Raw genomic sequence first — 13,985 nt, 5'->3', positions numbered from 1 at the left:
TTGTATTATTTGTGAGCTCCCGATATTTCGTCGCAGTTACATGCATCATGTCACCCGTGAACATGATGCATGTAACTTTTGAAATTGCATCGACTCAACTTGTGCGTTCAGAATATTGCATTGTTTCCCGACTAACATACACCTCGTACCTTCATTAGGCCACTCAGCAACTGAAAAGCTCTCTATTATATCACGATTGTATAAAATACTATTACAGTACATATGGTGCTACTTTCTCGCACTAGTGCGTAAAGAGCACTTTTCGTGCATAAGTTTAAAGGGCCATATGTACTGTAAACCGTTGTACGATACACGTGCGAATAGGTAATTCGCAACTCCCTGCGGTCGTGTTTTAATTTATCGCAACTCGTTTCGAATTTCCTCTTTTCCGCACTTGTATCGTAAATAACTAATTTTGATTCTTAGAGAATTAAGCTTTTAACGATTTTTACCCAACTACGGAAAGTGGTAAGGGTAAATGGGGTAGGAGAAACATTGGTGCAAGGTGAACAGTTAACTTGTAGGGAATAAACAAAACTTAACTTAAGCTTTAGGGAATCCTCTTACTGTTTTTCTTGCCCCGAGAAAAATAAAGTATGCTTCTCATGTTTCTGTTCCTGCTGGTGAGTAACGTTGCTAGAGCTCAACGAGGTTGCGGTGTGTTAGGGTCAGCAACGCGCATGTAACACCTCTGGAGCTGCAGGCGTACATAGGCTACGGTGACCACTTACCATTAGGCGGGCCGTATGCTTGTTTGCTACCGACGTAGTTTATAAAAAAAAAACCTATATAAAAATACAATACAAATCCTCTTTATTGCACAACCTCAAAATAAATACATAATGACAGGTAAACAAAAGGCGGCCTTAACGCTAAAGAGTGATCTCGTCCAGACAACCAAAAAAAAATCTGTATCCTTTACTAAACTTTCTTGAAACTTCAGATCACTCCCCCCCATCCCGCCTACCACCCGGCCTCCGACCGTTGCGACAGCGACAAGCCGCCGCTCTGCGGGCCGAGCAACGCCGCGGGGCGGCCGTAGCTAGCAGCATACCTATAGCCCACCCGCCCACGTTCGTAGATTACAATAGGATGGTGTGGTAAGTACAGTAAAACACTAGTTACGCTAATTAGCCTCATGCATGAAGTTTATATTTGAACGAAATATGTTTTATTCGGATGTTTGTTACCGTTATATCATGTTACAAATGCATTTCCGTTTTTAAATTACCATTTAATTACTTAAAGCTAGTCTGCGAAACGCTCGAAACGCCACGTGACGTCACGCGTTCGACAGATTACTGTCATTAGTAACAAACGTCAGTTGGGCCGCCCAACGTGTGACGTCATCACGCTCTGTCGAATTCGCGCCAAAAATTATGAGCGTTTCAACCGCTCAAAAATTTTCAACATTTTAAATATTTTTTAATAAAAATAATGTTAAGGTTTACAAAAGTATTTTTATCATTTCCGGTGTTCCAATGATATAAATTATGAATCCAAAAATAAAAATAAATTCATGCATGGAGCTAATAGTTCCAAATGACCCCACAGGGTTTGTATTGTGATGTTACCTTGCAGGGTGGCGAAGTGGGGCGGGTCGGGCGCGTGGTGCGGGGGGCGGGCGGGGGACCGCGTAGCGGCGCTGCGCGGCCTCACGCCGCGAGACGCCGCACACGCCAGGACGCTCTTTAAGGAGGCACGCACCAGAACGGTGAGTGCAGCCCCTAGGGGGGGGGGGACTTTATTTCATAGGATAGAGCGGTACTCGTGAACGGGTGCTGTTTGTGGAGACCGGTCTGTTTAAGCAAAGATAGATATAACTCCGTAATAGATGGATACAGTCTAAGGAAAAAACGTGCCTCGAAAATCAAGAAAATTTGATTCTCGTTCAGAGGGCGCTACTAGTTTTGGCCTACAGTCGTATAGATGGCGTTGACGGTTTCGTTTGTTATTTAACAATTTTAACGCATATCAGTGATAAGAACATGGGTCAAAATCATCAAAATAATTAATGCAAATAAAAAAAATCATTTATCTATATTTAAATACATTTTATCGTATTTTTACAAATCTTCAATTTTAGTTTTAAAGTGTGTCGACAGATGGCAGTGAATTTACTGGGGTTACAAAATTTACTATGACAGTACCGCTCTAGTATAAGTTACTCTATGGTTTCAGTTTACACGGCCTTCATTTTACCTATGTAACTTTACTTTTGAGTGGCATTAACGTGAGGCACTTCATTCGGTTCTTGTCTGTTTGTCTGATTTAATATTTTGTCTTTTAATTAATTATAAAACAATTCAAGTTTCGGAGACCCTTTACATCTCTGGATAATTTGATGATCTTTTTTATTATTATATACATTTTATCTCTGACACCTAGACTTTTACATCTCTAAACAATTTTAGTACTTCTGTTATTTGTTATAGTTTTTATTAGTTTTTTTTTCTTGTGTAATATGACATTTATATTTATGTAATTGTTTTTTGTAATTTTGGGTTAATTTCATTGTTTGTAAAAATTGACATGTAAAGTGCCCCTGTGGCCTATTTGCTGAATAAACGTTTGATGTTTGATGTACTGTCATAGTACATTTTGTAGCCACAGTAAATTCACTGCCATCTATCGACACACGATTAAAACTAAAAATAAAAATATCAAAAAATGTATTTATATATTTGCAATATTTGCATAATCATATTTTTTTTGCAATCTTGGATCAGATCTTAGATCCATATTTTAACAGTTTTTTCCGGGGTGTGATCATGTCATTACATTTATTTATTTAATTTTACTATAGGTATTTTTAATTTCACTGTATTTCTTTTTTGTCTTTTGAATTTATATTTATAAGTATTCGTATTTAAAAATTATGTAATGGGTCTACCTCTATTGCCTCAATAAGGAAATATTCATTCGTTACTTCAAAATAGGAAATATTCATGAAACTACTTCATTATTTCTGCTAACTTCCACATTTCTTATTGACTTGTTTTCTAATGTTAATGCTATTCACAAATTTGTCTTTTACGTAAGTTGCATCGCGCATTTAATCAATATTTTTTGTGGAGCTTTTTTTTCATACATACAATTTTTTGCAGGTGGATATATTGTTTCATCGCGTCCCGCTCGGCAAGATATATGTATTAAATAAACGAGACCACGAGAAATTAGGTAAGATTATTTCCTAATTTCAGACAAATATTAATAAATACTTCAAATAATAAAAGTTTTGAATGCCTAAAAGCATGCCCTCCCATCCCGAAGGCCTTATAATTATTTTCAAATCGATATCAATAGATGGCGCCAACTGTCACAATCGACCATTACGAAATTTTTATCCTACAGATTAAGACTTAATTAATGGTATTTAAAGTGTCATTAATTCAAAACATTATAAATTAAATACAAACATCAATAAAAGCACGAATTCAATGCATTATTTTAGAAAGTTATAAATCACAACTATATGGCGAACGGCGAACGTCTTCGACGTAAACACACATAAGTAACAGCATGCGACAGTTTTTGGGCTTTCCAAATAATATTGAATATTGACACTAGATGGAGCCGACCTGCGCACTGAGAAACGCGGGTCGAGATTTTGTTTCAGTGTGCGTGCGGCGACCATAGATACAAGTCGCGCACACATACAAACCGCGCGCGGTGCGTTGTATCAAGATAACATACTTTGCTCTGAGGGCCTACCGCGAACCACGTTCGACGTGTTGCCTCCCTGTCACACTTACATACGAATTTACAAGTGCGACAGAGAGGCAACACATCGAACGTGCTTCGCGGTAGGCCCTCTGTTTATGTTCATCAAAACGGGACGAGTGTGTGCGTTCCGTTTCATCCATCTATCCTGCGTTTTGTTTCTCGTTTTCTCGTTTTTAAGGTGTGATGTTATGTTTGATTTCAAATAATTACGTATAAGTTATAAATTACGAAAATTATCACAAAATGTAAAAAAGGGACCGGTGAATACATATAATCTAAATGGGTGTTTTAAAGTAGGCCTGATGTTAAAATACAAATTAAAAACGCAAAGCGCAATGTCTTTTACTACTGCATTATCAAAACGCAAGAATACTTTGTAAACAGAATCCAGTTTTTGGAGTTTTCACTTCGCTTGGTTTCCGAGTCAAACGCGCACCTTAGGTACCTTTTTATTTACTAATTTCCTGCAACCAATAATTGCAATCGACGACCTGGCATTCAAACGGACTTTTGACGGACATTCCACATACGCGACTGGCAATTAATAGGACTCCGACAATTACTCACGACGACCTGGCTTGGATTTGGACTCGAAAATCCGCTACAATTTGATACGCCGTACCGTACGCTTTCGAAAACAGAAGTAATGCAGAAAAATGCCGCCCACGTGTTCGTATTACCAATGCAAGGCCATGACCGGTCAGAAGTCGATGTTCCGCTTCCCAACTGGCGACAGTGCTCGATTGCAAACTTGGATTGACAACTGTGGTAAGTCTTTACTACTTTCTAAAGCTTTCTTACATTAAACTTTCCTCTAACCAATTCAATAATTGATTTAAGACGAAAGTGGAGGACCCGCGCGAAATCGCCTTTTTATACAAACGTAGTCCTCATTTTCCTCTCTGGATATTAACATTATTGAGAATATTTTGACACAATTTTTTGTATATAAACCACAGCTATGTTAGATTTTTTCGAATTTTTAATTAAGTATTATAAGAGAAAAAAAAAAAAAAAAATTTTTATGAAATCTGTTTTCGCTCCTAATTTTCAAAATAGTCAAACATAGGAGCATAGCTATGGTTAATATACATATGTACATCCAATTATGTAAAAATATCTTCCATAATGTCAATATCCAGAGAGGAAAATGGGGACTAACATAGTATGGAGATACGGCCATCCCCTTTCCTCTTAAAAAGTGTTTGCAGTTTAGGTATGTTGTATTGACAATGTACATATTTGTCTATTGATATAAAATATACCTAAACAGATTTTGTTTCAATAAATTATAATTTTTTTGTGGTAACAGGTATGTTACATATTACAGAGATACAGTGACAAATAATGTTATTGTCACAGATCATGCAATCCTAGTGTATCGTTGTGTAGATGCCAATTAAAAGGTGTTCCAATCCATTGCATTGTGAAATTTTATTTTTGTCTTTTGTGTTGGAAAGTATTAATTATGGGCAGTTAAACTTTAAGTATGAAACATAATTCAACACGGATAGATGTTTAGGAAATCAAGTTTTCCAAATACCCACCTACATCATTTTACAAGCATCTAATTTAGCCTTAAAAACAATGGAAATTATGTACATTTGGCATCTAATTCTAACTATTGGCATAGGCACTAGTTTTAATGAAAGTGATTTCCCGCTGATTTTCCAATCCCGCTGATTCTCATAATATTGTCACAGATCACATAAATATTGTCCTTTAATGAAGAGTTAGTTAGTTACATAACTTATAAAAAACTCATTGGTACAAGCCGGGGATACCTCCGGATGGAAAATTGCATGCTCTTAGCGCTAGGCTACCAGCAGTTATTTATATGGAAATAATATTAGTTGATATTTTGTATATTATATGTAAAGTATGTAGCCATATTTTAGTTGGTTAATATTAATATTTACATGTACCAGTGAAAAGTTCTTGTTCTTATAATTTAATAATTGTTTGCTGACACAATGTTTGCCTTGCATAAGTAGTAGTAAATACCTTTTTGCATTAAATCCTCTTTAATACAAGCTTAATTTAACCTAAACATAAAACCAAGTTCTTTAGGGGAGGATTCAAGTACGCAGCAACAAAAATTTGGAATGATCTCCCACCACCACTAAGAACTCCTATGCCGTTGCTAAAATTCAAGAAACTGGTTAAAGTACATTTACTAAGAATACAGAAAGGAAATCCCCCCCTAACTATCTAACGAATAAATAAAAAACAATATAACAATATAGAGTTTTGAATGATTCACGGTTAGTTTCACTAGACTTATATTGACCGGGATATAGACCGTGATTACCTTTTGTATTATTTGTGAGCTCCCGATATTTCGACGCAGTTACATGCATCATGTTCACGGGTGACTGAAGATAGCGGGTGGGTGTCAAAGTTGTGTAGACAGCGCTCTGTCTACCCTCATTCTTGCGCGTCGGCTGCGTTCACTTTCAACGTTACCAACGGTCGCATTCACACTTGTTGGTCCGGTCGCGTTCACACTCGTTGGTCTGTCCAAACACACTACACTCACGGTGTCACTACGCGTGTTTGATTCGGATATCACTGGTTTTTTACACAAACAAATCACAGGATTCCACACATTTGACAGTTTAAACCCATCTTCACGATTAAAATTTTTGTATTTGTGAATTTCAACGGCTTCTCTTACCAATCTTGGTATATAGTGGCGTTCTGTCGAAATGACCTTGGGACTATGCAACTCGATCCAGTGATTTGTACCCGACTCAAGGAGATGCTGAGCAATAGCTGACTTGCGAACGTCATTGTTCTTGACCGCAGCAATGTGTTCTTTAATTCTGCAGGCAATAGTGCGTTTGGTCTGCCCAATGTACGAACTACCGCAGCTGCACTCAACTTTGTATACACCAGGTTTTTCCAGGGGAAAATTGTCTTTGGGCGACCGCAGAAATTGTGCAATTTTCCTGTGCGGGGTGAAGATAGTTTTTACAGAGTAGTTATTTAGTATTTTTGATATCTTGTCTGTCACACCCTTGACGTACGGCATAAACGCTGGCTGTCTCTCAACGCGATGAGTAAGGCGCTTGGTTTTTGTGTCCCGCTTGTCCATGTTAACGTTGTGTTGTATGTGTGTCCAGTGGTGGCTAACATTTGGATGGAACACTTTGAGCACCTAGCCCTTTCTGCGCCCCCAGTTCCCGTTAAAATTTGGAAGAGGTACGTGGATGATGTGTTCTGCATAATTAAGGGTGGTAAACAGGAAGCTGAACTGATGCTAGGACACCTTAATAGCATGCACCGATCTATGTCGTTTACATTGGAAATGGAACAAGAAAGGAGTATTGCGTTTCTGGATGTGAGACTGAATGTTACAGGTTGTGGCATGCTGGGACACTCAGTCTATAGGAAACCGACTCACACGGACCGCTATTTACACGCGAGCTCGCACCATCATCCCAGACAGTTAAACTCGGTTGTGGCATCACTGACTAATCGAGCACACGCTCTGTGTGACTCGCTACATCTAAACCAGGAGCTGAACCATGTTCAGAGTGTCCTGAGGATGAATGGCTACAGAGTTAACATGGACAAGCGGGACACAAAAACCAAGCGCCTTACTCATCGCGTTGAGAGACAGCCAGCGTTTATGCCGTACGTCAAGGGTGTGACAGACAAGATATCAAAAATACTAAATAACTACTCTGTAAAAACTATCTTCACCCCGCACAGGAAAATTGCACAATTTCTGCGGTCGCCCAAAGACAATTTTCCCCTGGAAAAACCTGGTGTATACAAAGTTGAGTGCAGCTGCGGTAGTTCGTACATTGGGCAGACCAAACGCACTATTGCCTGCAGAATTAAAGAACACATTGCTGCGGTCAAGAACAATGACGTTCGCAAGTCAGCTATTGCTCAGCATCTCCTTGAGTCGGGTACAAATCACTGGATCGAGTTGCATAGTCCCAAGGTCATTTCGACAGAACGCCACTATATACCAAGATTGGTAAGAGAAGCCGTTGAAATTCACAAATACAAAAATTTTAATCGTGAAGATGGGTTTAAACTGTCAAATGTGTGGAATCCTGTGATTTGTTTGTGTAAAAAACCAGTGATATCCGAATCAAACACGCGTAGTGACACCGTGAGTGTAGTGTGTTTGGACAGACCAACGAGTGTGAACGCGACCGGACCAACAAGTGTGAATGCGACCGTTGGTAACGTTGAAAGTGAACGCAGCCGACGCGCAAGAATGAGGGTAGACAGAGCGCTGTCTACACAACTTTGACACCCACCCGCTATCTTCAGTCACCCGTGAACATGATGCATGTAACTGCGTCGAAATATCGGGAGCTCACAAATAATACAAAAGGTAATCACGGTCTATATCCCGGTCAATATAAGTCTAATATAACAATATAACTAATAAAAATATATATATATATATATACACAAACACACAAACACACACACACACACACACACACACACACACACACACACACACACACACACACACACACAGCTATAAGCAGCCGCGCCGATCGCATATATATAATATGACCAGTATAGGTACATACTGGTTTGAGCAATGGTGTGTAACGACCGACCAAAAGGGGCCCGTCTGAAAATCAGCGCTGGGTATATCAACATATATCTAGCAAAAGCTGAGACTGGTACCCATTGCCTATACCACAAACAGACCTAGATGTAGTTTACTGTTTCAATTTTCTTTTTTTTTTCTGTGCATGTTTTCTATGTTTTTTTTTGGTTTGGCTCTTGTGCAATGTTTTTATATTTTTCTTCTGGTATAAGCAATAAAACATATTTTATTTTTATTTTTTATTTTTTTAGTTTCACCTGTCTTGTTGCTGTCTGTGTAGTGTAGACACAGACAGACGTCTGGTGGACGTCTGTATTCAAGTATTGCAAGTTAGGCTTAGGCCCAGGCCCACTTCCCGGTTTCCAATGAAGCTGAAAATTTGCATACATATGTAAGAAGGGTGACAATGCAATATTGTGGTACCATCGAGCTGATCTGATGACGGAGACAGGAGGTGGCCATTGGAACTGAGATAAAACAACGCCACCTAATTGTGTTTGGGTTTGGGCTTTCCACAGGCAACGCAAGAGAAGTACTTACAGTCAGCAATAAAAGTTTTTATCAAAAATGAAATTTTTGACAAAAAACTAAAAAAAGAGTTTAAATAAATATCATTTTCAGGTAACATGACCATTGCCCACTTGTCTCGAGATGCTCTTCGTCACAAATATGTCTGCATTGATCATTTCGAAAAGCGGTTCATTCAAATGATTGAATAAGTTAGCCGTACCTGTCCATTACAAAGGAGATCCATCGACAGAGAACTTCCCAGATTCACCAGTTGCGTCAACATCAGAAGGTATGTGATTACCTATAATTAATTAGCTCGTGCATGTCGTTACCTATACCTATCGTATGTATATATTCAGTGTCTTTGTTGGTGATGTGAAAAAAGATGCCCGTTTGCGAACTTCGGTGTTCGCGGTATAGTCCTGGCGGTTCACCTCGAAATTCAGTAAAATGCTGCAAATGGTGTTAAAGCTGTGAACATCGGCATGATTGATATTTAGTCTATACAGGGTGACCTTAGCCATTCGACAGACCCTGAAATCCCACGTAGGGTTACTTCTCAGGAATGCTCTATAACTTCCAAAACTTGTTCATAGATGGCAGCACCAGTCTCTCTCGCTACAACGTAAATCCGTAAGGAGTTCGTTTAGGAGGTGCAAGCGCGCACTGCTTGCCCTTAGAGCTGGTCAAAGACGCCTAGTCTTACTAAGATGGCATATAGTCGAGAAATTCGGACGGGCACCGCCGTGGCGGGGTGGCCTAGGGGTTCATGGCGTTAGCCGCGATAGCTAAAGACGCCGGTTCGAATCCGGCCTTCACCACTGGAGGGCTTCGTCACTTTTTCTTAAATATATGAGACATCTATTACTGTTCTTAATTTATATATAGTAGTGTGACTACTTAAAAAAACACAAAATCAAAATATTTAATACAATAATTTGATTTGTTCCCAAAACTTGTTAATGCTCTATAACGTTAATATTTTTTTAATTAGAACAAAAGATAAAAAAATAAATGTTCAAACAAAAGTTATTTCCAATAATCGACAACAAAAATAAACATGCTGTATTAATCATTGGCAGTGCTGTTGACAATTTGTTCGAAAATGTACGGCAATGATGACATTTGTCAAAAGTCAGAATCGTATTAGTGTCATAAATAAAAAAGATAATCACAAAGGTCGAAGAAGGTTTCATACTATTTATTACCTCAGGAGCTACTAACACATACATCAGGCTGCTCTAAAGTAAAAAATCGTAATTTGTTAATTTCTTCGTAACCGCTACACCCGTTGTTATGATACCTACTTTGTATACTGGTTCTAAATACCCTAATGCATATGTATATTTCGGCTGTGTCCAATGGCTAAGGGACACCCTGTATAAATCAATTTGACTCGAAGCACCAAAAAAAACAGGAGAAATTTGTTTTTGTTTAGAAACCTATTATATCGTGTATGCTATTAAATGAAAGGGCATTCTAAGCCGGTACTAAAAATATGTCTCATTACATTTTAGTCACGTGTTTTAAATAAAAATAAAAATAATTTTCAATACCTACCAAGTCCTCCTCCTCCCAGATACGATATGATACGATACTTCAGATACGATATGGCAGTTTTTTTTTGTATAATATACTATAGGTACAAATCATTCGTGATACCCTCATATCTAACCCCAAGAACGAAATTTTGAAAATAATTCCATTGTTTTTTTTTTTTTTTTCAATATTACAAAGTAACAGTTCTGCTTCAGTACCTATTTTACGAGACTATCCATAAGCAGGGGGGTGTCACTGCGCAGTTTAGGTATATTTGGCCGGCGCACCGCCCGGGCAGGTGTATGGCAGTGGGCTGCCGCTCGGCTCGCACGATAGTCGTGTCACGTGCTCACGTGGCGCTCGCGCAAAATTGAAAAATTTGAAAATACGCAATGGCTTCGAAACCTAAATCGCGATCTAATCTGTATAAAAGATAATGTTCTGTTTACGGATGTCTGAATAAACGGAAGAACCAAGAAGCAGAAAAAAACATTTTTTTAAAATTCCGGACTATATTGACCGACATATTTTCAAAGGAATAAGTACTTATGTGGCATACCTACTTCCGTGAGAATCAGACATACTATCTCCGGCTAAAAATTTTATGTTTACAGAATCAACGTTTGTAATTCCTACATATTTATCTTAAAAATAATAGATCAGTAGGTATAGGTACAAAAACTTGTCGCGTGACAACCCCGTGCCGACACTCGCAGCTCGGTCATAAAACTGCGGCGCGCAAAGAAGATTCACGGTTCGTGCGCGGTTATAAGTTTCAATTTTGCTTGCAGGCGGCGAGTGTAGGTATAATTTTATACCTAAATCTGGCTTTTGTGAAGGAGTGAATTTTCTGTACGGTAGTACTATTAGTTATTCTGTGCCATAAGTCTCGTTCCCTATTACTAAGACTTCGCTGTCTGTCTGTCTGTCTGTCCGTCTGTCTGTCACCAGGCTGTATCTCATGAACCGTGATAGCTAGACAGTTGAAATTTTTACAGATGATGTATTCTGTTGCCGCTATAACAACTAATACTAAAAAGTACGGAACCCTCGGTGGGCGAGTCCGACTCGCACTTGTCCAGTTAAAAAAAACTAATGAAATTATTTTCAAAATTACTTTCTTGGATATTAGGTATTATTTGAGATATACTTTACAATGCGACCCCCGCTCTGGATCGTACCTGGTTCAACAGATCTCAATTGCAGTGCAGCGAGGGAATGCTGCAGGCATCATGGGAACTTTTGAGCCGGGTACGATGCAGGGTGGAGGCGCATATTAGACCTTTAGTTTATTAGTTTTAGATTATTAGTTTTAATTATTGTTTGTAAATGGATTATATTGCGTATGATTAGAAAAGAAAATTATACCCAGAATATACTTTACAAAAAATTATTCAACGGTATCGTATCTGAAGAAGCCCAAACTTGGTATGTTTTGAAAATTATCGTCACTGCAATGTAATGATGTGATATATTTTTAGAACCGGCTCAAGATGCCCTTTTATTGAATACTACACACGTTACGATAGGACTCTACTCCTGTTTTTTTTTCTGGTGCTTCGGGTCAAATTTATTTATATGGACTAAAGATCAATCTTGCCGATTTTCATAACTTTAACACAATTTGCAGCGTTTTGGGGAGGCCTTTGCCCAGCAGTGGGACACTAAATTACGCTGATAAAAAAAAACCGGCCAAGTGCGAGTCGAACTCGCGCTCCAAGGGTCCCGTACATTACACAATTTAAACAATGTATTTTTTATGTGAAATGTCTTTAAAAAACCCGTAGGTGTCGGATCAATAACTAAGTAATTAAGTCCGACTCACGCTTGACTGCACATGTATAATAGGTTTTCCTATGTGCGTGTAAAGATCTATTTTGTGTATTTTTTATCAACATTTTTAACCCAGTTGTTTCGGAGATAAAGGGAGGGAATGGTCGTTTCTTGAATAACTTCTAAACTGTTTATCTTAAAATTATAAAGAAATATATTTCAGATTCTCACAATGAGCTCTTCCATTTGGTATGTAACACGATATAGTTTGAAAACTTTTTTATTTTTATTTTCTCATTTACCCCCCAAAAGCCACCGTGTTTAAAATGTATTTGTTTACGTTTCATGCCCGTCTTTGGGTCACAAACTTCCATATGTATACCAAATTTCAACTTAATTGGTCCTGTAGTTTCGGAGAAAATAGGCTGTAACAGACGGACAGACAGACAGACAGACGCACGAGTGATCCTATAAGGGTTCCGTTTTTTCCGTTAGAGGTACGGAACCCTAAAAAATAGTAGGTATATTATTATATAGCAGTTCGTTACAATATTATGTACCTATTTTTTTTTCTAGGCCAAGGACCGACAGAATTAAAAGTATTAACACCAAAAAAGTTTACCCTGGTGTTAAAAATCAAGAAGAAAATGAGGAGGAAATATTTACGACACCGAAAAAACGCAAGCGACCAGCCGATAGCGACACACCGAATTGTAAAAGATTAAAAACTGTTATTGAAGATACCAAAGAAAGAAAGAATGAAGCATAGGCGATTGCAGAAAAAAAATCAGAATAAGAAATTAATAAATTTAAGCGCTTAATCTATTCCTAATCATTCGACACCCTTCCTGTGGAAGGGTGCATGTGGGAGTTCTCGTCCGCATTTCTGCTTTGGAGACTGTCGCGCCTCACCGTGTAGGGCGATCATCCGTTGTCGTGTCTTGGCTATGGACAGCTGTGCGTCTGTGAAGCGAGGCCCAGTTCCTGACTACGCCACTGTCCCACCTACCCGCTACTACGCTCAGGAGGCTATGAGTGTGGCGGCTGACGCAGACTTTGTAAAGCGTCGCGGCGCAGCGCTTGTGTGGCGTCGCATGGAAACCGTCCAGCCGTCCACGTGCGCGTGCGCAAACATGCCAGACGTTCAGGGTGCTGCCGCGGCAGCCGCAACAACACCCTGAATGCGTCATTATATTGAACCTGCAATGTATTCAGTGAGCGAGCGAGCCTATAACACAAATAAGGTAATCAAATGCTTATAAGGGATTTGAGGCATTAAATGACAGGTTGTCTTCTCCACGGTTATCTTTAGCTATCAAAAATAAACATATCCTCCTTAACTTCTTGTTGTTGTTTTTATTTAATTCTATGTTTTAGCAATTTACTTATAGGAATACAATTTGTGTTTATCTTTAAGAAATAGAATCACACAGAACCTGATATTATCATGTTTTGCTTTTTTAGGGTTCCTTACCCAAAGGGGAAAAACGAGACCCTATTACTAAGACTCCTCTGTCCGTCTGTCTGTCATCATGCTGCATCTCATCAACCGTGATAGCTAGGCAGTTGAAATTTTCACAGATGATGTATTTTTGTTGCCGCTATAACAACAAATACTAAAAAGTACGGAGCCCTCGGTGGGCGAGTCCGACTCGCACTTGTCCGGTTTTTTAAAAGTAGGTAGGGATATTTTTTTTGACATACCAGTTCTGAAGGCTCTATATATGTTTAAGAAACATATGGGACAGTTGTATTTTATTTATCTACTGAGCAAAGTGGCAAAGCATTTGATGCAAATTTTGAGTTGTTTCCTCATGTTGGCTAACTGGCACCGTGCGAAGATTATGGT

At 38.7% G+C, this 13,985-nt stretch overlaps 1 protein-coding gene and 2 long non-coding RNA genes across 3 annotated transcripts in view; all 3 read left to right on the top strand.

Moving 5' to 3' along the window:
• LOC134753212 (uncharacterized) overlaps window positions 1–13,985 on the top strand; it is a 61,452-nt gene that overhangs the window by 36,706 nt on the left and 10,761 nt on the right. The gene's annotated exons all lie outside the window — the stretch shown is intronic.
• LOC134752987 (uncharacterized) overlaps window positions 1–13,985 on the top strand; it is a 39,164-nt gene that overhangs the window by 18,283 nt on the left and 6,896 nt on the right. The window contains exons 13-15 of the mRNA XM_063688747.1: window positions 944–1,100; window positions 1,582–1,714; window positions 3,108–3,180. Of these exons, the coding sequence (XP_063544817.1) occupies window positions 944–1,100; window positions 1,582–1,714; window positions 3,108–3,180 (363 nt within the window). The remainder of the gene's footprint in view (window positions 1–943; window positions 1,101–1,581; window positions 1,715–3,107; window positions 3,181–13,985) is intronic.
• On the top strand, window positions 4,156–13,171 carry LOC134753096 (uncharacterized). Its single transcript, XR_010128787.1, has 3 exons — window positions 4,156–4,494; window positions 8,936–9,113; window positions 12,713–13,171. It is a non-coding gene; the product is annotated as an uncharacterized LOC134753096 (long non-coding RNA).

This window comes from Cydia strobilella, chromosome 26 (genome assembly GCF_947568885.1).
Source record: "Cydia strobilella chromosome 26, ilCydStro3.1, whole genome shotgun sequence".
NCBI lineage: Eukaryota > Metazoa > Arthropoda > Insecta > Lepidoptera > Tortricidae > Cydia > Cydia strobilella.
This window is presented reverse-complemented; position numbering and strand designations above follow the sequence as displayed.